The sequence below is a fragment of the Galeopterus variegatus genome, unplaced genomic scaffold, assembly GCF_000696425.1.
Source record: "Galeopterus variegatus unplaced genomic scaffold, G_variegatus-3.0.2 Scaffold3891, whole genome shotgun sequence".
NCBI lineage: Eukaryota > Metazoa > Chordata > Mammalia > Dermoptera > Cynocephalidae > Galeopterus > Galeopterus variegatus.
Genome location: NW_007730002.1, coordinates 100,421 through 127,111, shown reverse-complemented (window position 1 = coordinate 127,111; position 26,691 = coordinate 100,421). Strand labels below are relative to the sequence as shown.

Sequence of the window (26,691 nt, the reverse complement as noted above, 5' to 3'; positions counted from 1 at the left end):
ACAGTACATTGTCGGTCACCACGCTGGTTTCAGTGTAGTAGATTTTAGGGAGAGCAGAGGTAATCAGAGAGGCCAGGGTGATGGTGCCGAGAGGAGGGCACTCTGTTCACAAAGGAATAATCCCTTCAGATCACTCATAACAATGAACACTAAAACAGGTTGTGGCAGACATCACCATGAATGAATTTCAGTACACCCATACTTCATGACAAACATTAGCTATTTCTAACTTCACTCCCCTAGAAAAAACCCATTTGTTCCCAGAAGTCATGCGTCAGGCTTCTGAGCTGAAAACCAACTAGTAGGGGGTATTGTTGCTGTTACCTTCCAGATTAGGTAACCAACAGGACAAAAGCTCCTGCCCCCTGCATTGGAGTTCCCTGCCTGCTTTCCCCTTTCCATCAGCTGCCCACTCAAGTTGTACTTGAATGACAAATCTTGAAGGGTTCTCAACTACAGGCCATGGATTCTGCTCTTGATATTACAGAGAATAAGAGCAATTACAAGACCTGAGACTTGATAAGAAAATGTATTAACTGCCATTTAAAAAGAGTTTTGTATAACAGAAGTATGTTATACCAGGAAGTCTGTGTCATCAGCACCATCAAATACAGCACAGACAAGGATCTAGAGGCAAAACTTTCTCTTATCAGAGGCACAGTCATGTGCATGAGGGGATGGGAAAATGGGTGGGGAGGAAGCACATGTTTGGCAGAGAAAAGGAGAGGAGACAGGAGAAAGGAGCTGGAAGAATCAAGCAACACTTCTTGTTTTTAAGCTAGAGAAGATCTGGATATGTTTGGAGGCAAAGGAGGAAGAGTTACTAAAGAGGGAAAGGCCTGACAGACTGGCCTCATGGAAATGTGTCCTGTGCCATCACCCAGGGCCCTGCATTTAGCTCAGCATTCTGCTGTCACTGTCTTGAGATTCTTCACATATCTTGAATCAGGGTCCTTCGTTTTCATTTTGCACTAGGCCCTGCAAATTCTGTAGTGGGTCATGAGGACTGATATATATGAAAGTGCTCCGAAAGGTATAAAGCCCTTTGTGGTAGGCTGGTTAACGGTCTCCCATAAATGTCCACTTCCTAATCTCTGGAACCTGTGAACAAATTACCCTACATAGCAAAAGAGACTTTGCAGCTGTGACGAAGTTAAGGATTTTGAGATGGGGAGATTGTCCTGGATAATTTGGGTGGGCCCAACGTAATTGCCAGGGTCCTTTTATGCGGAAGGCACTACAGTTATGGTCAGAAAGAAAAGGCATGTGGCAGTGGAAGCAGAGGGAGTGAAAAAGCAGGGACCATGTGATGCGACGTCATGAGCCAAGGGACGCAGGTGGCTTAGAAGCTGGAAAAGGCAAGGAAACAGACTGTCCCCTAGAGCTTCCAGAAGGAACACAGCCTTGCGGATCCATTTTGGACTTCCAACCTCCAGAACTGTACTTTAAAAAATTTGTTTCGTTTTAAGCCACTAAATTTGTGGCAATTTGTTACAGCAGAGACAAGAAGCTAATACACACTACATACATGCAAGGTGATGTGTTGCTAGTTTTGCAGTAATCAAGGATATGAATAAAACAAATAGCAGTTATCACTTTTGAGCTCTTCGTATGGTCTAGGCATTCCACTAAGCCTTTATCTCTGAACTCTTGTGTGATCCTAGAACAATATTTGAGGTGGGAACTAAGGCTGCCATGTAACTAACTAGAATGTTTTAGAGTTGGGATCTGAGCCTGTTCTATGTGGCTTCCAGTGTTTCTGTGTTTGTCCCCACTTGTCCACGTGCCTTATGTTTGCATGGGTCCACACGGGACCGGGGGTGGGGACAATAGATGACATCCACTCCTGGGACGTGTAAAGTGCAGGAGGAGCCAAAGCCACTTCTGCAAGTCGCAGGTGTCTTGTCCAGGCACCCACAGCAGAGGTGAGGCTGCAGGAAGCTGAACGGAGTCCGAGAAGGGCTTCGACCCAGGCCCGGTTCCTCTCCAGCTCGGTGCGTGCGGGTCGGACCCGGAGCCCGGCAGCTATGCGGGGCCGGGACCCACGTGGGAGGCCCCAGCCCGGTTTCCTGGGGCGGCCCGAGGGAAACGCGCCCGCCCCTCGAGTGTTTTGAGGCTCGCGTGGTCCCGCCCCATTGGCCGCCGCGAGCCCGGGGGAGGAAGGACAGCCCCGCTGTCAAGAGCTCGGCTTCGCTCGGCCGCCCTCCCGGACTACAACTCCCACAAGCCCCCGCGCCCAGGGGCGTGGCCTGGGAGCGGGGCGAGGCCTTGGGTGGGCGGGGCCGGCCGGGATGAAGCGAGGGCGCCCGGCTCGACGGTGTTTTGAGGCCCGCGTGGTCCCGCCTCATTGGCCGCCGCGAGCCCGGGGGAGGAAGGACAGCCCCGCTGTCAAGAGCTCGGCTTCGCTCGGCCGCCCTCCCGGACTACAACTCCCACAAGCCCCCGCGCCCAGGGGCGTGGCCTGGGAGCGGGGCGAGGCCTTGGGTGGGCGGGGCCGGCCGGGATGAAGCGAGGGCGCCCGGCTCGACGGTGTTTTGAGGCCCGCGTGGTCCCGCCTCATTGGCCGCCGCGAGCCCGGGGGAGGAGGGACAGCCCCGCGGTCAATTGCTCGGCTTCGCTCGGCCGCCCGCCCGGACTACAGCTCCCACAAGCCCCCGCGCCCGGGGCGTGGCCTGATGTGGGGCGGGGCCTGGGATGGTTCCCCGGCCCCGAGGGGCCCGGCCGGCAGCGGCGGGTCGTGGGGCGGAGAGGCCAGCATGAGCCGGGGGGTCCGGGGGGCCGGCGCCGGGCAGGGGGCGGTGGCCGCGGTGCAGCTGCTGGTCACCCTGAGCGTCCTGCCGAGCGTCATCGAGGCCCAGGTGAGTCCGAAGGAGGGCGGGCCGGGGGCGGCCGCGGCGAGAGGGCCCGGAGGCCCTGAGGCGGTTTCTGGAGAGCGGAAGAGCCGGGGCAGGGACCGCGCGGGCAGAGGCCGACGACGAGGAAGGTGGGGACGGTCCCCGGCTGTTCTCGTTTCTGTCTTTCCGATGCTGTAGGCGGCCGGGAGGTGGACGGGGATGAGGGTGCACCTGGGGGGGGGGGGTGACGCCCCTCCCTCCACGCGATCGCCAGGGAGGGGACATCCTCGACAGACCCCCCAGGCCCGCCAGAGCAGGTGCATTGGGAGGGGGACAAGACTTGACTTCCTTGAACTTCTGGGCCAGGGGTCCCTGGGCTGGTGCTCTTGTCCAGGCGTCTCTCATGGGTCAAGGCTGGTTTATCTTCACCCAGCTGTGCTGTCTTCTAAGTGACATCGTCAGGTGAGCCCAAGTCTGGTCTGGTGGCTCGTGGATGGAGGCTCTGGCTGGAGAGTAAATGAGACTTTGGGGGTTGTCCTGGCCGAGCGGATATTATAGAAGCGTTCTCAGCCTGCTAGAAATCTGGGGTTCGCTGAGCAGAGCCTTTGCCTTAGGGAGGTGTTTGCTGCTTTCCTTACTCTAGAATGTGAACAGGCTGCCAGGGGCTGCTGTGTCTCGTCTGCACCTGCTGCAAAGTGGCAGCACCCCCAAGAGCCGAAAGAAAACAGAAAATGGGTCTCAGGTGGCCTGATAATGAGGGGAGGTCATTTGAAGCAATTAATGCTCTTGCTCAGGAAAATTGAACGTTCCTGTGACTGTAACCGTGTAAACATGTTTTCCTGACTTGATTCAGTTTTTACACGGTTTTATGGTGTCCTGCACTAAATCTCAGAATGCCTGAATATTCCATTTGTATCCATGTTTTAAGATTTTTTAAATGGATGATTTGGTTAAAATAAAAGGGGCAAACTTTAGGTATGGGAGCTTGTTAAAAATGTAGTTGCTCTGGCCCTATCTCCAGATGTATACTCACCCAGGAATCAGCATTTTAAACAAGCTTTTCAGGTATTACTGTAATGCAGTCATCCTTTGGATTGCCTCTTGGACCCCACTTGGAAAACACTGAAATAGTGGAAATCTGGTTATATCTATCAGACTTATGAAAGGTCAATTTTCCAAATTTTCTTTGGCAAAATTATTTTCTGGTTATTAGTTTGGTGTTTGTGTTTGAGTGGAATTTACATTTAGATATTTTTCTAAACTAAGATTTCTCATTTTCTTTTTTTCTTTTTATATAGCACTTATTAATTGTATGCTTTATCACCAATCGAGAAGCTTCATTTTAGGTTTCTTTATATACCATTCATTATGTGTAATTAATGTTTTATAATTGTACCTACACTTTTACGATGTCCAAATGAATATATATAGTTCAACAGTTGAAGATTTGTGCATATCCAAAGTAACATTGTGCCAAAGTCTTCCAAAGTGAATGTTTGGTTTTTGTTTCCAGCAGTACTTTCTATTATAGTGTTCAATCTGTTTTTATAGTGCACTTTATTCTAGAACATGCTCAAATATATATTATTTTATTTGATATATCTCTTAGAAGTGGGGCCATTGAGGTAACTGCAGTTCAAAGAGCTTAAGTGACTTGTTAAGTGAGGCAGTGACATTAAGCTGGAGCCCTAACGTAGGCCCCTTTCTGGTCTGTACAGTCTATCTGTACATTTGCTTCTCTGTAGTATAGAAAAGCAGAGGGAAACCAGCAAAACCAAAAGTGGAACTAAGCCAGTTCTTTCACTTCTTCATCTACTAAATTGGTAGAAAAACAGTAAAGATAAAGGGAAGAATCAGAATTTTTGAACAATAACTCTATTCACAAGAAATAAAGTCATTTAAGGAGATATCTATTTTGAATTTGTCTCTGCAATAAAAGCAGAAAAATATTTTCAAGCACATCACATGATAGATGTTTGTATATCTCATGCCCCATTTTCTTATAAATGAAATGCAAATATGCTTTGTAGTATGGTGAAGCACAAGTGATATAACAATCTTCTTGTAAAAAGTATTTTACTTGGCTCAGATATGTTTTAAATCCTTCTAAATGCATTTCTTAGGTGCCATGAAATCAAGGAATACACAGAGCTCCCCAACAAATGGGAAGCTGGAAACGTGGGACTCAAATAGCGCTGTACCAGTTCATTACCCTGAGGGTTTCTCCCAAACCCTGAAGACCTTGAGCCTCTGCTTTAACAGCTGCATGGGTGGAGTGGGCAAGAAATAATGCCTGTGTCTTGCCAGAGAGAAGAAATTAATAGGAGACCCCACTATAAAGCCTGGACCCAAAGAGCTACAGCCTCAATGTCAGCATAAGTGCGAAATGAATCTCACTATGAGTAAGGGAAAGTAGAGAAACTTGCTAAGGGAAGGGGGAAAACTCTCCTGAGACTTTGTAACCACGAGCCAGCCCTTGCATGGATCTGCAGGCCAAATTCATGCTACTTGTGCGGGAAAAGCTTCAAGTGGAAAATTTAATGTATAGCAGTCCCAGATTTGTATGCCATGGGTTACTGGTAAAAGCAAATATCCACCCCCTCTGGAGGGATTTATTTTCAACTCAAGCCCTAAAGAATTCTCGAAGATAAAATGCCAAGAAGAATAAACAACTAACAGTAAAAAGTCACAAAGCACACAAGGAATCAGGGCACCATGAACCAGATATTAGAAACAGGCGACAGAAACAGACATGTAATGACCTTAGATTCTGAAATTACCAGATGGATAATTTAATATCAGTATGTTTAATGTGTTTAAATATTAAAAAAAAAAAAAGAAACTTGAAAGTATGAAAAGGGAAGAAAGATTGTAAAGAATGGCCAAAAAGATTAAAAAATAATGAAATAGAAGTTCTAGAAATGAAATGAGTAACTCAGTGGGTGGATTGAACAGCTGATTATACCCAGCTGAAGGAATGATTATTGAATTAGACAACCATTTCTTCTTTTTTCTTTCTACTTAATCCTTTGTCACCTCCTGTTCTGTCCCCACTGTCAGCTTCGTGCCTCACTAACAAAATTGGAGCCATCCGAAGAGAATGTCCAGAGAATCATCCGCATCTGTCCGTGTGCTGGTCCCTATACGCACGTACTGTGACTTCCCGTGGGTCACTATAGATGAACTGTTTGTGCTTTTATCAAAAGCCGGTCCCTCAACTTGCGTGTTAGGTTCTGTTCCTTCTTTCCCTCTCAAGGACATGGCTCTGACGATCTTCCCTGTCTCTCCTGGATCACTGATTTTCCCTTCTCTAATGGACTGTTACTGTCATCGTAAAACATGCTGTTAACTCTGCTGTCATAAAGTTCTCTCTTGACCCACCCATCCTTTCTGCCTCGGCCCCATTTTGTCCATTCTGTCTCTAGAAAAACTCCTCAAAATACGTAAAGTTATCTTTATTTTATTCCTCCTGGTCTGGTCCTCCTGTTGTCTCTTCAGCCCATTCCAATCAGACTTTTGCCCCTTCCACTCCTCCGAAACCATGCTTGTCAAGGACACTAATGTCCTCCTTGTGGGCAGGGCCACTGGTTAGCTCTTAAGCCTGAGTTTTACTCGTTGGCAGCATTTTTTCATAGCACGACACTTACTCTCCTTGAAATACTTTTTTCTTTTGGCATCCGGGATACTGTATTTTCTGGTTTTCTCCCTGTTAGGCCAGTCTTTACCCTTGATCGCTACTCATTTGAACCTGAGGATTGAAATCTTGTACTCTCTCCTCTCTGTTTTAGTCATTTCATCTAGTCTCTTGGCTTTAAATACCACCTGTGCAGCTGACTCTCAAATTCAAGTCTCCAGACTAGGATTCTCAGCTACAGATCCGTTTATCCAACATTTTTTCTTTTTTTTTGTCCTTTTTGAGACGGCTGCACTGTGCTCAGCCAGTGAGCGCTGTGAGCGCACCGGTCATCCCTATATAGGATCCGAACCCGCGGCGGGAGCGCTGCTGCACTCCCAGCGCCTCACCCTCCCGAGTGCGCCACGGGCTCGGCCCCCAACATTTTTTCAACATCTCCACTAGGATGACTAATAGGTATCTCAAATTTGATATATCAGGAACCAAATTCCCTATCTTTTCCCCCAAATCTGTTCTTCCCATGCTAAAGCTTACAGGAATGCTACAGCCAGACTGGCCTCTCTGTTTCTCAAATGTGGCAAATGTGTTCTTGCTTCAAGGCCTTTGTACCAGCTGTTTCCTTCTCTTAGCATACTTTTCTCATATATTCTCCTGGTGCACTTACTTATTCTCATGGTTTCTTAGGTTTCTGCTGGAGTGTCGCTTTATCTGACATGTCCCCTTATTCAAAATGTCCCCTTTCCTGACTATGCAATATAAGATATATGCATCCTCACCACGTTCCTTTGACTCTCCACCCACCTGCTTCCTATCTCACTTGGTGTGGTGTCATACAGACAAAATCAGGTCTTTGTCTCTTACTGCTGGCACTGAGCTCCTAAAACTCTTGGAATTTCCCAAGTGACAGGAATGACTTGTTTTTCATAAGGAGTCCCTTTCAGACACACCTGAGTTGATGCTAATGAAGTGATTTAGGGTGGGGTCCCCACCTAACTTCAGGATGCAGCTGGTGACCACAAAGAGCAAGAGCTGAGAATGCTGGAACTTTGGGTCCCACCCACCAACCTCCAGGAAGGAGAGAGGGTGACGCTGGAGACTGAGCACTGGAAAAACTCTTCAACAGCTAGACTTCATGAGCGTCGGGGTTGGTGAACACATTGACTTGCTGGGAGGGTGGTGTGCCAGGAGAGGGCATGGAAGCTCCATGCATTGCCATGAAAGCTCCCTGTGAAGATGTAAGCTCCTTGAGGGTAGAGATTTTTGTCTTGTTTTCTTTGTAATTCAATATTTGCACCACTTCAAACAGTGCAAAGCTTAGGCTAGGTCTGAACAAATACATAAATTTGAATGGAATTACATTCAATACATAAATTACATGAATGGAAGATAAATGCAAATAAATGATTCAGAATGAAATCTAGAGAGACAATGGGATAATATATATTAAAGAGAACTTAGGAGACAGAGAATAAAGAAGGTCTAATATGTCTCATTAGAGTTGCAGAAGAATAGAATGGAATAGGGGAGAAGCAGTATTGATTTAGAATAGGGGAGATCAGTATGAAAAAGATAACCCAGTAGAAAAATGAACAAAAGATATAAATAGACATTTCACACAAGAAGAAATACAAATATCTCATAAAACGTATAAACATTGTACCTTGTTAGTGCAAATTTTAAAAAAATCAGATAACATTGTTCTTTAGCCAGATCTGAAAACAATCTAAATATGGATTGTATTAGTTTCCTATTGCTGCCGTAACAAATCGCCACAAACTTAGTGAGTTAAGACAACATAAATTTATCTTGTAGTTCTGGGGCCAGAAGTTCTAGGTTTTACAGGGTTAAAATCAGGGTGTCAGCAGGTTGCATTTCTTCTGGAGGCTCCCAGAAGGAGAATCGTTTCTTGCCTTTTCTAAGCTTCTGGAGGCGTTTGTGACCTTGGCTTGTGACCTCTTCCTCCACCTTCAAAGCCAGCAGTGTACCCTATTCTGTCTCTTTCTCTGACTGACACTCTTTGTAACCACATTAGTCCCACCTGAATATAGTCTTCCCATCTGAAGTTTCTTAACGGAATCAAACTTTAAGTCCCTTTTGCCATGGGAAATAACTTACAGTAATCGGAGTTTTCAGGAATTAGGACATGGGCATCTTCTTTGTGGCAGGGGTGGGCTGGGGTGGGCATTATTCTGCCTTCTATATGGGTCAACAGTAGAACCATTAAATGGTGATATTTTCATATAATGCAACATTTACAAAAGAGAAAATGAATTTTTATTCTTGTATCTTGGTGTCCACACAATTAAAATATTTTTTAAAAAATAAAATATGATGGTTTACAAACTAAAAGTTGACAATTTAAGAAAAATTTATAAAAAAAGTGCAGTCACTAGATAAAACATTTTTGAAACCTAGAGAGTTTTTTTGGTTTGTATCTGTTCCCTTTTTTCCTATTGTTATGTAGGGAGCTAGAATTTGAAGTCTTGTAAGTAGTAAGCGAGAGCTGTGGGACGGCATTGGGGAGTTAGTGACAGGATCCTAGTAAGTGTGACAGCAAAGCAAACAGAACTCCAGAGCCACAGTTCTTGAGAGCGGTCCCTTGTTTTTTATCTCAAGATAGTATGTATAACTCTAACTCTATGTTGCGGGGAGTTTGGGGACACATTTACACTCCTAGGGAGAAAGAAAAAGAGATAGCTGGCAAGGACTGGTTTCCATGATCTGGTCATTGCTTGTTCCTCCAAGGCACCGTGAGTAACTTCTAACAGGCTGAGCCCCATTTCTGTTTTTAATTGAAAATTTAGATTGAGATAGTTTACGTTTATGTGCAGTTATTAATACCAATTTCTTTTCTTGGATTAATGTACAGCTGGAGTAGTGAACGGATAAGAGAATGGATTTTAAAGTCTGATAGATTTGGGAATGTGTTCTATTTCTACTTTGGAAAAATTGTTTCTTTGCTAAACCTTAATTTCCTTATATGTAAAATGAGGATAATAATATTTATTCATAGGATACTTCTAAAGTGAAAATGAGGTAACATATGTAAAGCTCTTAGCACCATGCCTATCAGTATTACATAAGTGACAGCCTAAATGAAAGATATACATTACTACAGCAATAAGATTACAGTCTGTGACTTCTAGGATAGTCTGGGAAGAGATTGCTTTAATATTCCAGTGTCTACTTGGATTTTATATATGTTTAGGAAGGGAAAGGAAAATTTAATGTTTTTCATTTTGCACACTAAACAAGAATGTTTAGTTCTTCAGAATGGGTATATTTAATCTTTTTATTTTTTTTATTTCATTGACCACAGGAAAATTAAATGGCTGCTTTAATGTTCTGTATCTTAATCAGCAAATACCAACTAACTTGAATGAATAAATTATCTTTTTATGTATTATGTATTAGTACAGCTTTGTTAAAGTTGAAACATAAGTAATTTACGTATTTTAAATTACATACATATGAATTCTAGGTCGCTGGAGTTCTGGATGATTGCTTGTGTGATATTGACAGCATTGATACCTTCAACACCTACAAAATCTTCCCCAAAATTAAAAGATTGCAAGAGCGTGACTATTTTCGTTATTATAAGGTAAGTGCCATCAGTGCCAAAGGTTTCTATATAGCGGTCTGCAGATGTGACTTTTGTGACCTTTTTGAAAACCTGTCTGGACTCCTCTCATCACCCTGTGTATATCTTTTATATACTAAGAATCTGAATCCCCTTTGTATGTTTGGGGAATTCCTCGTCTTACAGTTTCAGTTTTGAGACAGGGATTCTTCCCTCTACAGAGGCTGAAAATGCCAGTGACTTATTTTGCCAGCCTCCCTTGTAAGGTTGGTTCTGCCACCGATCTGGACACACCTGCTCAGGCTTTGAGCTGTGCCGAGGGCAGCGTGCTAGCATTGTGAGCGGTGGTACAAACCACAGCAGCAGCGTGCACTGGACAGCTCTCTGGGAGCTGGAACACTACCCATGGTAAAACCACAGAATTCATTCTTAAATCTGCTGATAGTCTGCTCTGGACCTTTACAGAATAACCAATGATAGTTTAAAGGCAGCAGCAGTCTTTAAATATGGCAATAAGGCAATCTTTAAAAGAATGATATTTTAAATTTTAGAACAATATTTTAAAGGATTCAATAGGTTTATAATTTCTTTAATTTTCATTTTTAGTTTATTCTAAAAATTGAGCAGGATTTTCTTCTTACCCTGATTCTGTATAGGCTACCTTTAAATATTTTTGAGGATCACAAAATCCAGTACTTTGGCAGTTTTAAGTTGTACAGATAGACAACAAATTAGAGAATTAAAGATTTTAATTCCTTTTCCCTGTCAGCACCAAGAATATCCAAAAAAGGTGAATGCAAAATCCTTTAGGAATGCAGATTCTATGAATTTATTTCAAAGAGTAATCTATACCTAAACAAACTTTTGACTGTCTATTATTCTATGCATTTTGCATATAAATAAGACATATACCTTTTGCATATAAATTACTTCTAATTCCCAGCACTAAACCTATAAATCTTTCTGCATTTGTAGCTGCTTTCACCTGCTTCCTTTCCACTATTAGGTTGAAGCATATGAAATTGTTACTTATATTTCAAAAATGGTTAATTATGCCAGTTTCATATGACTCAATCTAATGCAATGGAGGAAGTATTCCTTCTATCAAAGACTGTCCCTTCACAGGAAGTTCAGATCACATCTCCACCCATAGGTCACAACCCTCGCTCTTTCACTCTTCTCTTTTGGGATTGCATCTTCTATTTCTGTAACCCTACAAGCCCTGGTCAATAGAAGCACTCAAATATTTGAATGAATGAATGAATATCTCATTTAACCTTCACACCAAATTTTGTCAGTATTATCCACATTTTTCTTTTTTTTTTTTTTTTCCTTTTTGTTTTTTTTTGTGACCGGTAACGGGATCACAACCCTCGGTGTCGCGTCCGTACCGCAACTGGCAACGGGATCGCAACCCTTGGTGTCGTGCCCGCACCGCGCTCAACCAGTGCGCGGACTGGTCTCTATATGGGATCTGAACCCTCCGCGGGAGCGCCGCCGCGCTCCCAAGCACCACACTCTACCGAGTGCGCCACCGGGCTGGCCCACATTTTTCAAATGAAGAAATAATGGTTTAGGGATCCTACTTTTGTTGACTAACAAAACACAAGTTTTATTAAGAAAAGCTATGGAGTAGCTCACAAAATTGAAAGATAAGCCAAGGAAGCCTACACTTCAGAAAAGATGAAAATAGAGCACAAATTAATGGCCATTCTCTTTAAGGTATTACCAAAATTTGGGATGAAATGAACCATTTTCCCATATTTTTGCAATGTTTTATACAAGTGTCAAATTTCTGGAGGAGAGGTTCTGATTGGTGGAGGGAGGGTCACGTGACCCTTTGACCAGAAGAGGGAAGGATACCTTGGTTGACAGTCCCATTGCATGAATATAAAAGGAGTCATCGTTTCTCAAAGGCAAATCAGGGGACTGTCAACTGGATGGGTAAAATAATATTGTGGCTCTTGGCTACACAGTGTGCAATCTCATTCTTCCTCTTACGCGTGTGGTTCAAAATTGTCCTACCCAACACAATGAATTATTCCATATGTAACCAAAACACACGCATACCCTCCCCCAAAGGAGGATAATGTCATGATCCAGTTAATCTCCGAGTCTAGGTTATTTGGGCGATATCTACTCCTTTTAGTTCTGTCAACCTATGAAATAAATAAAAAGGAAATTTAACCAGTCGCTGTATACTGCACATGCAATAGTTGCAAAATAGGAAAGCTAAGAGAAGGGGTTAATTTTAAATACACACATACATATGATTTAGTGAGCAAGGAAATACAGGTAGGAGCAGGTCTGCCTTTATGCAGCCGGGCAGTTGGCTGCTGCGGCTGATGTTTACGACTTCTCCGTTGTACTGTCCATTCCGTTTCTTTACTCACCACGTCTTTATTGAATGACTGCTTTGTGCCAGTCCTTAGCCTACATACTGTAGATACAATAGTGACTAAGACAAAGCTTTTGTTCCAGTTAGGGAGACAAATAATAAACAAGTAAACCACAGTCTCAGATAGTTATAAGGTAAGTGCTATGGAGAAAAATAAAGCAAAATAAAAGATAGAGTAACGGGTTGGAGGTGGGGGAGTAGGTAGCCCTGTACCGCAGAAGGTGGTCAGGAAAGGAAGGTATTCATGCTCATGTAATGGTGGAGCGAAGACCTACCTAACGTGGAAGAGTAAGCCGTGATAGGATCTGGGGAAAGAATGTTCCAAGGAAGGGGAATAGAATAGCAAGTGTAAGGTCTTCACACAGGAACAAGCTTAGCGTGTTTGAGGACTAGGAAGAAAGCTGCAGGACAGTAAATGAGACAGAGTTGGAGAGAGGTAGGGGCCAGAAAAAAGGAAAAAATAGGGCCTACTGACCATATGAGGATGTTTGATTTTATCCTAAGCACAATCAGAAAGTATTGGAAGGATTTTTGTACAAAATAGACTATTTGGTATGAGATAGAAAATAGAGAAACCATTGTGGAGGCTATTGCAGTTGTCCAGGCGAAGATACAGATTTGGAATAGACTGCTAGCGTCGGAAGAGGCGGAAAATGATCAAATTAGCAACGTATGGGAAAGGTAACACCAATTCGCTGTTCTGATGGCTTGAGTGTGGAGTGTGAGAAGTGAAATCAAGGATGACGGCCTAAGCTTTGAGCACATAAAATACACATATATCATGACCAAGCCGATCTTATTCCAAGAACGCAAGGATGCTTCTTTTATAGCTTCAAAATTCAACATATGTTCCTGATTAAAATTCAATAAAATAAGAATGGTGGATACTTCCTTAACATGCTGATCTCAGTTCTAACATGAGCATCACCAGCGTCTCACTTATGGGGAATCTCACTTAGGTTAGGAACCGAGATGAGGATACCCACCATCTCCATAACTGTTGGACGTACTAGCCAGTGCAAACAGGAAAAGACAACCAGAGGCATACAGATTTAAAAAGAATAAGTAAAATGATTCGCACTTGTAAATGACAAGAATATACCTAGAATACTCAAGAGTCACTAATAAAATGAACACAAACAATAAAAAATGCACTAAGATAACAGGCTGTAAACATAACGTCCAAAACAATATTTTCATAAATGCAAACAATAACCAGTTAGAATTTATAATGGAAAAGCAAACCTCATTTACATTAGCAACGAAAAAGATAAAATATATAGGAATAAATGTATCAAGAAATGTGCAAAACGTAAAAGATGAAAGCTTCAACACACTCCTGAAAGATGCAGAAGTAGGCTTGAACAAATGGAAGGATGTCTTCTGTAGCATAAAGATGTTAGTTCTCCCCAGGTTAGTACAGTCAGTCCTCTATCCGTGGGTTCCACATGCATGCATTCAACCATCTGCAGATAGAAAATATTTGGAAAAAAAATTATGTCTGTGCTGAATATATACAGACTTTTTTCCTAAATAATACAGTATAACAACTGTTCACGTAGCATTTACATTGTATTAGGAGTTATAAGTTATCTAGAGATGATTTAAAGTATATATGAGGATGTGCTTGGGTTATATGCAGACACTACACCATTTTAGAACAGGGACTTGAGTGTCTGTAGATTTTGGTATCTGCAGGAGGTCCTGGAACCAGTCCCTGGTGGATACCCAGGGATGACTTTATATAAATCTAATGAGATCCTTATAAAAATATCAGCGAGTTTTTGTTTTCTTTCTCCTGGAGTTGACAAGTTGTCACAGGCTGGGTTCCGTGGGAAGGAGACTTTAAGGTCAGAGATTAATTGGGGACTACTCTTGGGACCAACAACTGAGGGAGGGAAAGGAAGGGAGGAAATCAGGACTGGGCACAAAGAGAAGTCAGGCCCTGATGCGGCCTCAGTGGAAAGCTCACATAACGCTTCGGGGAATTCTCGAGATGGGCTGACCCACGTGTGGTGAGAGGTCTAGGCCTTTATATCCCCACATCAGTCAGTCTTTGGATGAAGGCCACCACAGGAAGGGGGGATGCGACATTGGACGGATCAGACTGGATGATGTCCAGTAACCTGTCTTCAAGTTTGCTAGTCCTTTCTTCTGCTTCATGTAGTCTGCTTTGAACCCCTCTATTGACTTTCTGAGTGTAGTTATTCGTCAGATCCGTGATTTCTGTTTGGTACTTCTGTGTATTTTCTCTCTGTGTAAGTTTTCAGTTTGTTCATGCTCTGCTCTCCGTAGTGACCATCTTTGTAAGTGTCATTTTGAATACCCTGTCCAATAAATCACGTTTCACCATTTCATTAGGGTCAGCTTCTGGAGATTTATCTTGTTCTATTTTTGTAACACATTTCTCTGTTTCTTCATTTTCCTTGACTCTTTGTGTTGGTTTCTGTGCATTAGATAAAAGAACCACTTCCTCCTGTCTTGTTAGACTGGTCTCATGTAGGAGATGTTTCTCTTAAATTGGCCTGGCCAGGGATTCTAGGTGCCTCAAAACTCTTTGTGCATGTTCAGTCTGTTGTCTTTGTTCTTAGTGGCCCCTAAGAAATTAGAGCGTCAAATCATGCTATTGCCTTGAGGTGGGGTAGAAACCAGTCCCTTGGGATGCAGCTGAAGAGGTCAGGGTGTTAGATGTGTGTTCCAGTTGCTTCTTTCCTGGCAGAGAAGCTGAGAGTCAGAGTTTGTCTCCTGCTGTTCTGCCCTGTGTTAAGGAGAGGGTCTGAGGCAGATGCCTGTGCTCCTGATCAGAGATCAGGCTGCTGACTTAACCTGGGGAGAGAGCTGCTGAACATTTGCAAGTTTGTTCTCTGCAGTGTGGGAGACTCAGGAGTGCAGAGCTCTGTCAACTCACTGAGCTAGGTGATTTAGGAGCCGGTGCCTCAAGTGAAGGCTGTAAAAGTTGGGGCCCTTGATGTGTGCAGAAACTACTTCCAGGGGGAGCCTTCAGGTCTGGAGTTGTCACTGAAGCAAGCCAAGGAAGAAGGCACAGGGAGTGCTCCTTTCCCCATTCAGGCACAGTGACGTCCCTCTGTTTCCCTCTAGTGAGAAGTTGCAGAAATTTATCCCAGGAGCAAGCCAGGGAAGAGGGCACGGGAGTGCTGTCCCTCCTGTTCTTGCTGACGAAGGCCTCCAACCTCTTTCCAGGGAGAGACTGTAGGGTTGCGATTGTCACTGCAGCAAGCTGGGGGAGAAGATGCATGAAATGCCATCCTTCCCATGTAGGCTGTAGGTGGTGTATTCATTACTGACCACCCCTCGGACACATAGACTTGCAGATGCCAGCTTATTAGAGGCCAAAACCCCAGGGAGCTACCGGAAAAGCATGTGGCCAAACCCTGTCCGGGGGTAGTTGGAAGACAGGCTGACCCCAGGGGCTACAGTGGCTGGAAATGCTCTTGAGGTTCAGAACCCTCCTTTATTCTTTGTGCTTGAAGGAAATCTCTGATGCCCTGTCCCTGTCATTCCCTGAGCATGGTAATTTAAGAGCCAGGCCCTCCTGCAGGGACTGTAAAAGCTGGACACCATAGGGTGGTATGAGCCCCTCTTCCCTTGGGAAGAAGCTGGGAGTGGGGCTTCCCTTCCCACGAGAAGGCTCTGTGCCCAGTGTAGAGTTAGTGCACGAGTTGCATGTGCAAATCTTCTCAGTTGTCTAGTGTGTAGATTTGACTTTGATTTGGAGGGATTTGATCCCTGTGTGGGAGTTTACTCGGTGTGCAGAGCCTCCTATTCTGCCATGGGGCTGATGTCACCTCGAATTCTGAGCATTTTCTGAAGATAGAGCTGGGCGGGTTTTCCGAGGTGGTGCATGTGGGGTGAGGAAGAGAGGAGTCAAGGGTGAGATGTCAAGGTTTTGGGCTGAGGAGCTAGAGCGATGGGCCTGCTCTTTCCTGAGCTGGCGAGAGTGGCGCGGAGGAGCACGGCAGTGGGTATGTTAAGTTGGAGGTGCCTGTGGGAGCTCAAGGGAGCTGTCCAGCTGAGAACCCGCAGTCCTCAAACGTGCCGCGCTGTTTTAAGCTTCTTTGTCTTTGCATATCCCGACCCCTCTGCCTAGAAATGTCTTTCTCTAGAACACTGCGAGCCAGACCCATCTTATGTATTACCAAGGTCAAGGTTGATCACCCTGTCCTCTGTGTTGCTGGTCTCTCTGCCTATTTTTGCATCTTCCTCTGTAATGTTGCTATTGTTTACTTCACTTAACACATATTTATTGAGGTGTCTATTATGATTCTAGGCACTGGAGATAAAATAATAAGGCAAAATTCTGATCCTCACAGTGGGTGGTGCAGACAATAAAGAAGTCAACAAACAATATTCATGTAGGGACAAATGCTGTGAGAGTGTATCAAGCGGTATGTTGGGTGGAGGTTGCATGCTGAGCACCGCTTTAGAGTCTGGCTGGGGAAGGTCTCTGCTGAGGTGATACTTGAGAGAGACCTGAAGGAGGTGACGGAGTGAGCCGTCAGGTCTGGACGGGCCACGGGAGCAGCCAGTGGAAAGGCTTTGAGACCTAGGGAGCTTGGTGTGTTTCCAGCAAGAGGCCGGTGTGGCTGGAGGAGCCTGAGAGAGGATATCAGCGGTGGGCCGGATCCAGGTCGTGGAGGGCCTTGTCCAGCTTGCTGCGGGGTGTGGATTGACTGTAAGGGTGACAGGAAGCCACAGGAAGGTTCTGAGCAGGGATGATTGTGATCCGATTGATTGTCGCTTATAACTGTCGTTGCTGGGTGGGGGGCTGGCAGTAGCAGCAGGGAGGCCATTGCAATAGCAAAACTCTGGATTTTCCTTTGTGGCACTTACCCCAACTTGTAATTAAATAAACATAACATATTTAATTTCTGTTTCCTTCAGTGGATTGTAAATTCTGGAGGTGAGGGGCCCGTGTCTTTTTTTCCCCTAGAGCCTGGCACCATGCCTGACACATAGCGGGTGCTCAGTGCATACTCGTTAAGTGAACGGACGCCTGTGAGAACCCTGTTTGATAAGGTAACCTTAGGGGCTGGAAGACGTTAAGGTGGTTCTAGAATCCGTTCCAGCGTTGTTCAGATGAGCACTGAACTTGATCTCTATTCCTTTTCTCAAGTGTCATAGGACGAATAGCAGCCATTTATTTTAAAAATTAACATTGCATCCGAAAAACTGCCGTCATTTAAAATCTCGAACTGTATAGATGCCACAAGGATAGGAAACTTCTCCTTAACTCACCGCCATGTCACTGGTGCCCAGCACAGTGACACTTGGGTAGCAATTCCGTAACTACGGTACACGTTTACTAATGCTGACTTATTCTTTCTCTCAAGGTTAATCTGAAGCGGCCATGTCCCTTCTGGGCAGAAGATGGCCACTGTTCCATAAAAGACTGTCACGTGGAGCCCTGTCCAGAGGTATAATCAATAAATAAAAATAATAAGGAAAAATTTGCAAGCATAACCTCTGTACTTTATTTTAGGCTAATGTCAATGGATTTGGGCTCTTGGTGCTCTTTTTAATAACCACATCTTGAGGGCGTTTTCTATATTTACTGCCTAAATGGGCTTGAAGACACTTGTGTCCAGTGGGATTGGTGATAGGATGTGGAAGTGTACAGTCTGATTCTAAAATGTAAGGAAAATTGGAGGCTTGTTCTAGGACTGAATCTATAGTTGGCTTTTATTTCATGCTTTATTGACTCTGTATCTTGTTTCATAGGCAAAAAAAAAAAAAAATACTAGACCCTACACTTCAAATTTAGAGTGGGAATTAGAGTGCAGAAAGTGGGGAAATTGTAGGCTTGGAATTAGGTTTTCACTTGGTCTTGATACATTTTTTTTAAAAAGGCTATGTTTATTACCAAGAAAATAACGTCTAGCATAGTTAATTGTATTTATCTCCTTGAACAGTTATTAGTTGTAAACTATATTTTTATTTCACTTTTTGCTTCCCTTACCTAATGAGTTAGTCTAGTTTGTTGTCTTTAAAAATAGGAAAAGAGCATATTGACCAGTTTCCTTCCTGAAGGGAAAATTCAAGTGTTTTATTCTTTTCAAACGTTTTAGTTTGAAATAATTTCAGACTTACAGAAAAGTTGCAAGAATAGTACAAAGAATTCCCATAAACTTTTCATCCAGATTTCTAGAATGTTAATATTTCTCACATTTGCTCTATTAATCTCTTTTTAATATATTTATTATCATTTTATGAACCACAGATATGTTACAGACATGACAATCCATTACCTCTAAATACTTCAGTGTATATTTCCATAAAAACAGGAATATTCTCTCATATAGCCACAGCATAATTAATAAAATTAGGAAATTAACATTAATATACTGCTAATGTCTAATCTGTGGACCTTGATCAGATATTGCCAGCTGACTTCATCTGCTTGTGCTTTGTAGCCACACACGGAAGTTTCTGGTGTAGAATCGAGTTCAGAATTGTACATTGCAGTCAGTGGTCACGTCTCTTTCACTCTGGGATGGTTCCTCAGGATTTCTGTTTTTCATTGTCTTGACTTCCTCCCTCCCTGCCTTCCTTTTTTTAGGATACAGGCCAGTTATTTTGTAGGATATGCCTCATTTTGGGTTTCTCTGGTGTTTCCTAATGGTTAGATTCAGGTCACACGTGTTTGGCAGGTATCCCATAGTGGTGATGTTGTGTCCTTGTGTCCTTCCCAGCCTGCCATATCAGAAGGCACATGATGTCATCTTGGTGACTTGTTTAGGGTGATGTCTGCCAGATCTCTTCACTGTAAAGCGGAAACTCCTTTTAGACTATGAAAATGTGCTGTTTTTCATCATGCTTTTTACCTGTTAGTTTAAGCGTCCAACGATGATTCTTGCCTGAAGCAATCGTATGATGGTTGTCAAGTCGTGCTTGTCTAGATCTAGTTTTTCTGTATTTTTAGTTGACATTCTACTGTCAGCAAGAGCTGTTTTTTGTCTTCCCTTTCTTTATTTAATTATAGATTTATGTCAGTATGAACTTTTGAATATTTATTTAGCAGTGTATTATGTTACTATCATTATTTGTTTTTTATAATAGCTTTGTCGAGACATAATTTATATACCATAAATTTCACCCTTTCTAAACTGTGCAGTTCAGTGGTTTTTAGTATATACATACAATTACACAAATTTCACTGCTAATTTTACAACATTTTCATCACCCCAAAAGAAACCTCATTCTCATTAGCAATGACTCCCTATTACCCTCACCTCTTCTCCCTGGAAACTACCAATCTACATTCTGTCTCTATGGATTCACCTAGTATGGACATTTCATGCAAGTAAAATCATGCAGTGTATGGTCTTTTGAGTCTGGGTTCTTTCACTTAGCATAATGCTGTAAAGGTCTGTCTGTGCTGCAGCACGAATCCGTACTTCATTCCTTCTTACTCCAAATAATACTGAATTGTAGGGATAGACCACATTTTGTTTATCTGTTCATCAGTCAATGGACATTTGGGTTGTTTCCACCCAAAACAGATAATTACAGATTATTACAGATAATTACAGGTTATTACAGATAATAATACTGTGAACATTCATGTACAAGTTTTTGTGTGGACATTTGTTTTCATTTCTCTTGGGCATACACCTTGGAGTGGAATTACTGGACCATATGGTAACTGTGTGTTACTGTTCGAGGTACTCCAAACAGTTTCCAACATGGCTGCACCATTTTACATTTCCGCCAGTGAGGTATTAGGGTCCCAGTTGCTCTACATGCTTGTCAACATTTGTGATTGTCTGCCTTTTTATTTTAGCCATTCTAGTGGGTGGTATCTAATTGTGGATTTGATTTGCACTTTCCTGATGGCCAGTAATATCGAGCATCTTTTCAGGTGCTTATTGACCATGTGTATATCTTCTTTGAAGAAATGGCTATTCAAATCCTTTGCCCATATTTAAATTGAAAACTAATTGTTTTCTCATTGCTGAGTTGTAAGAGCTCATTATTTGGCTTTGATACACAGTGTTGTGTTTGTCTCTCTTTGGGGAAGAATTCATTAGGCATTTCATATTGTACCCAAACTTGCGATGCAGTATGCATTCTATAATTTGAAGCCAAATTTAATTGTGAGGGTCACTTAATTTCATAATTTATAGACTGCTCCATATTACTTGTGTTAGAGACAATAACCAGATTTATTCCATGCTTGATTTTATATTAGCTTTACATTTATCATTACTTTTAATAATTATTTTTTGTATGTATTGTTTATGTGTTATTCATGATAGTCTTCTCCCTGGTATTTATAAATGGCCTATATCTAAGGTTTGCTTTAATCAAATTATTACATTCTGCACCAGACTTTTTAAAAAGCTGCTAATAGGGCCGGCCCGGTGGTGCACTGCTACAGTGCGCCGCTTGGGAGCGCGGCGGCGCTCCCGCCGAGGGTTCGGAACCCACGTACAGACCGGTTCCCGCTCACTGGCTGAGCGAGGGGCGGGCGCAGCACCGAGGGTTGCGATCCCGTTGCCGGTCCCGGTCCGGTGCGGGCGCGACACTGAGGGTTGTGGTCCGTTGCCAGACACGAAAAAAGACAAAAAGGGAAAAAAATAAAAATAAAAAAATAAAAAATAAAAAGCTGCTAATAATTGTGATTTTGGCATACTATACTCTACTGCTTAGAGGACATATAGTAGTCAGAGAGCACTTTCGGTTAATATTTGTTCCAGATTGTAAATTCAGGGTCTTATAACTTTGTCTAGATTTGACTTGAGTTTTATAATTTTCTCTCCTGCTCCCTATTAGAGGTCCTAGAGAAAACACCGAAGTGATAAAATATTGGCAGCAAGTGATATTTTATCTAGATAGTCTTTTTGTTGATAGGGAAAAAAAATCTCTTATTGTCACCATCGTCATCTACATTCTTCAGCCTGACAGGGCAATATTTATTCTAAATATTAGGTTAGAACTTGTCTATGAAACATGAACAATTTTTAATGAGTAATTTGCCGTTAATTTGAAAACCATAGATTCAGATGTTGGAAATCATTCCCCTGAGTTGATCAGAGGATCAGCCTGGGATTGTCTTCTTTCAAATATGATTTTTGTTTAAAGTTCTATTTGATAAACCACTTGTAATAATTCACAGATTTATTTATCAAATCTTGACACTTCCTTGTACTTCCTAGTACTGGCCATTCACCCCCAAAAAAGAAAAGAAAAAAGCTTCACACTAATTATAGGCTTTGTGGAAAAGAGTATTGGATCTACATGCAGTTCTTCCACTGGCAAACCCTCGATTACTTGGATTGGAAGCCCTAATCATATGGGCTGAATATCTGGCTCTTGCCTTCTAGTAATCCAAAATGCCTAAACCTCAGTTGGTTAGAGTATGGTGTTGATAACACCAAGGTCCGGGCTTTGATCCCTATTACCGGCCAGCCACCAAAAGTTAAGGGGGAAAAAAAAGCCTAAATTTTAAATGTTATCTTAGAGCAGAAATTAAGATTGAGCATAATATATTTTAAATAATTTTGAACTTTAAAAAGATTCCTTTTCTGTGGCTATGGAAAAAGTGATTTTCAGATTTTTAACCTAAAAATTATATAACCTATAAAGAAACATTGCATTGAGAGTTATTAGAACTGATTTGACTCTCTGACTTTGTGTATGTCATTCGATTGTCTATACTTTGATTTATAAGTCTGTAAATTAGGACAACTCTTTACTTTTACTTTAAGGGGTAGTGTGAAAACAGAATTCGAATGAATGTATATTTGCTGCCCACGACATAAAATACCCTGTGAATGAGAGCAGTGCATTACCAATTTGTGAAGAAATCTCAAAGAAGTGTAGAGATCACTTTTAAAATTTTTGTTTTCGTTCTTTTAAGAGTAAAGTTCCAGTTGGAATTAAAGCCGGGCATTCTAATAAGGTGAGTCCCTTTTCTTCCTCGAATGATTCTGCTTCACATAGTGAAAGTCACCACTTACTCCTGGATAGTGTTTGCAGTAGAGATGTTAGCAGTAACCATAACATGGTTAGTCGGAATAGAGACATTGCCTCAGGGGTCCAAATCCCTAATTCTTGCAGCAAGCAGAGAGATCATACAATCCTAGCTTTTTTTGAAGTTATTTCAGTTCTGTTTTTGCAACCTGTAGAAGAACTATAAAATGCAACTACAATGTCAGATCACCTATTCGGCAGGTTTGTTTTCTCATGTAGGTATATCTAGTCTTCTGTTTCAACTATTCAACCTGTTAGATGCAGGGTTATATTGTGTAAACAATAATCAAGATATTTTGAGTAGAATACTTTTGAATGGTATTAAAATAGTCCTGTATTAAAGATGACCCTTTTCTCCTAGGATGAGCCTGCTGTCATTTATTTTGCCATTCATGTTTTGGGTAACTGTTGACTTCTAATCTTTCACCATTGTACGTTCGTAATAAAGATCATCCCCCCTCTCTGCCTTCTTGTGCACCCTCTCTCCATTTCTTCCTGCTCTCTCTCCCATGTAGTTTCGTTTGTGCTCACTGTCTCATATTTATTTTTTGTCTCAGATCTATCATCAATAAATAAAACAGTATAAAGCCAGCTGAAACCCCCCGAACTTCTTCCCGATCCCATTCTACTTCCTCCTCCTCTGGAGCTCCCCATTTTTCTGAAGGATACTTCCATGGTCTTATATTCTCATTGCACATGGATCTATACGTCATATGCTTTATACTTCTATTGCATGTGTGTCTGCAAGTAATGCACAGATTATTGTGTGTGAAATTTAAGAAATTTTAAAATAACATTATATTTTTGTATTTCTTCAGGTTAAAAACATTTTTTTTCAGTTGATATTTTACCCAGTGTTATGCTTCTGAAATCTTTACTGTGTTGATAATATGTGGATTGTGCTCATTCATCTTAGTAACTGTGCAGTAGTCAGTTGTGAGAGTAAAACACAGACTAGCCATTCTTCTATTGATGGATTTTTCAATTGTTTCTGGTTTTTTGCTATTACAAATGATGATGCACTAGCATTTTGTCCTTTGTCATTGTGCACAAATGTAAGAATTTCTCTAGGTCTATATTTAGAAGGAGGATGCCTGAACTGTAGACGTACCTATCTCAACATGACAAGGTAGCACCAACTAACTTTCTAAGGTGGTCCTTTTCCTACCTTTTATTTTCAATTTTTGCCTTGGGATATGGTCTCAGGAATGGGACTATTAATTCAAGGGTTTATGCAATTTTACAGCTCTCTAAATATGTTGTCAAATTTCTTGTCTGAAAGCGTTTTCTCACTTTACATCATCACCAACACACCAATGCTAGTTGCTAAATTTTTAATGTCTTTGCTTATGTAGTAGGTGGGAACTCGTACCTCGTTTCATTTGTATTTCTTACACATGTTGGGGATTTTAGTGTATATTACGGTTCACTGATTATCCTGCCAGTAGAAGCTGGAATAAAGAGAAAGAGAATAACTATTACTAAACTTACTTTTTATGAACTTCTTTGCAGTATTTGAAAGTGACAAACAATACCAAAGAATTAGAAGATTGTAAGCAAGCTAATAAGCTGGGAGCAGTTAACAGCACATTAAGGCAAGTTTTATTTTGGTAGTATTAAAAAAATTCTCTTTCATTTATTTATATCAATAATCTTCTGTTTTTCTTGTGATTTTGATAAGACATTTTTGCTTAACCATTAAATTTTCAACTAATAAATTTTTAAAAGGAAGAAAAAGTTACTCTTTATCGTAAATTCCATAATAGCTTTGCTTCTTCCTGGCTGATTTGTCCTTAAATTTCTAGAATGTATCATCAGGAGTAAATCGATTAAAAAGTAGAAATTTAGAAGATTTCTCAGCTAGCAAGTCTCATAGGTTCACTTTTCCTGATTATTATGGGAACAGTGGCTTGAGCCTCTAAGTCTTTTATAAATAGTAATTCAATCTGCATGTTACATTTTGAGTGATAAAAGTTGCTATTAGCATAACTGTTAAGTTTCATAGATCTTTTTTTTTTCTTTTTCAATTTTCCTTATTTGTTCTCAGCGGAAAATTGCTTTTGAAGGGCCAGCATAAATAATCTATAAATGTTCGCAGATCATGCAGCATAAAATGACTGAACATAATCTATAGTTGGGAATGGAACACCACAGAAACTCTTGTAAATTTCTGTTTATTTAGACTTGTATTTCTGTACTATAATTGCTAATGACTCATAATAAAATTTGCAGTCTTAAATATTGAAGAAAATTTTTCTTCCGTGCTTTTTAAGAAACAAGAAGTATCATATTTTAATTTAAAGTCCCTTATGTTCTGTTTCCTAATCTTGTTTTCTTCCCTTCATCCTTAAAGGTAGGTACAATCATGAATTCGGTGTAATGCAGTTTTTGTTTTTATCATATATACATTTATACTTATAAATGATATATAGTTTTACCTTGTCTATGTGGTTTTATTTTTCCTTTGTATAAATGATAATAGTGTATTTAACATTCTGCAACTTTCTTTTTTCATTATACATTTTGCTTTCAGATCTATGTTGAAACACAGAGATTTGTCTCACTCTTTTAACTGGTGAATGGTCTCCGTCATATAAATATACCATATTTTACTTATCTGTTTTCCTCCTGATGGAGGTTTAGGCTGTTTGCATTTTTTTTTTACTTCTACAAACCATGCCACCTTGGATCATATTCTTGGCCATTGTTTCTCCACTGGGGGGGTTAGATCTTTAAATTGTTATTGATTTGTAGGTGTTCTTTAAATAGTCTAATAATAACCCTTTGTCGGCTAAACGGGTTGTTAGGGCTCGCCTTTTAATTTATTCCGGAATATGTTTTCTGTTGTACACCGGCAGTGAAGTTGCTGAGTGTCAGGCTTGTCCACTTGCAACTACTCGTGATATTGCCTGGTGGCACCCACAGTACTCGCGTGAATATCAGCTGCATCCAGTGCTAAGAGCTTCTGTTCTCCACCTCCTTGCCAGAGTTGGTAATGTTAGTCGAGTGGTAAATAGTATCCCATTTCTGTGATTATGAGCGAACGTGAGCATTTCTTTCATCTGTTTGTTAGACATTTGGGTTTCTTATTCATTCAACCAGTGAACGTCTGCAATGTGCCCAGCACTGTTCTGGGATACTGGGAATACCGCAGCGTACACGATAAACACAATTTCTGCCCTCCTGTAGCTTACTCCTCGTCAGAGGAAACACAGTCAACGAGTAAAGTATATGAGAAGTAAGCATAAAATGGTGACGAGAGCTAGGGAAACAGTAAAACAGGGAGAAAAAACAGAGAGGGCGAGGGGCGAGGGGGTGGCTCTGCTTTAAATTGGTTGGTTAGGGAAGACGTAGTAGTAATAGGACGTTTGAACACACTGCTGAACAATGTGAAGGCTTGAATCGTGACGTGGCCGCCTGGGGGGTGAGCACTCCAGACCCCTGGCAGGATCAAGCCCCGACGGTTTGAGGACCCACGAGAAGGCCAGTGTGACCGCCAGTGTGACCAGAGTACAGCGATCAAGGGCAAAGTAGTAGAAGGCAAGGGCAGAAGAGGCTAGGGGTGGGAGCTGGGGCTGGGGTGGGTGGAGATCTCCTCGAGGCTTGGAGATAATATAATGAATATTGCTTTTAAACTGAGATGGAAGAAAAGTCGCTGGGGGATTTTGAGCAGCGGAACAAGGGCCTGTGTCGACGCAGCCTGGTGTTACATTGTAGAAGCCTGGCTGTGTGGTTATTGTAGTGATCCCACTGAGACAAATGGCAGCGTAGACCTGGGTGGTAGTGGCGGTGATGACAGGTGGTCTGATTCTGGGTATATTTTGAAGATAGAGCCAACAGGATTTGCTGAATGATTGGATATGGGGTATGAAAAAGACAGGAGCTTTATGGATGACTACAGGATTTGGAACTGTAAAAATGGAGTTGCCGTTTACTGAACTGGGGACACCTGCAGGAGGAGCAAGTTTGATGGAAAATTATAGTTGGGCTTTGGACTTGTTAAGTTGCAGCTGCTGATGAGACATCCGGCTGGAGATGTCAAGAGTACGCAGTTGGGGCCGAGCCCATGGCTCACTCGGGAGAGTGTGGCACTGGGAGCGCAGCAGCACTCCCACCGCGGGTTCGGATCACTGGGATGGCCGGTGCGCTCACTGGCTGAGCGCGGTGCAGACGACACCAAGCCAAGGGTTCCCGTCCCGTTACCGGTCTCAAAAAAAAAAAAAAAAAAAAAAAAAAAAAAAAAAAAAAAAAA

General features: G+C 42.0%; 1 protein-coding gene across 1 annotated transcript in view; it reads left to right on the top strand.

Moving 5' to 3' along the window:
- The first annotated feature begins 2,701 nt into the window (after nucleotides 1-2,701).
- Nucleotides 2,702-26,691, top strand: part of ERO1LB (ERO1-like beta (S. cerevisiae)) — a 46,670-nt gene continuing 22,680 nt past the window's right edge. Inside the window, exons 1-5 of the mRNA XM_008586227.1 lie at nucleotides 2,702-2,858; nucleotides 9,950-10,069; nucleotides 17,798-17,881; nucleotides 22,327-22,368; nucleotides 23,952-24,034. Coding sequence (XP_008584449.1) covers nucleotides 2,757-2,858; nucleotides 9,950-10,069; nucleotides 17,798-17,881; nucleotides 22,327-22,368; nucleotides 23,952-24,034 — 431 coding nt within the window. The 5' untranslated portion in view covers nucleotides 2,702-2,756. The remainder of the gene's footprint in view (nucleotides 2,859-9,949; nucleotides 10,070-17,797; nucleotides 17,882-22,326; nucleotides 22,369-23,951; nucleotides 24,035-26,691) is intronic.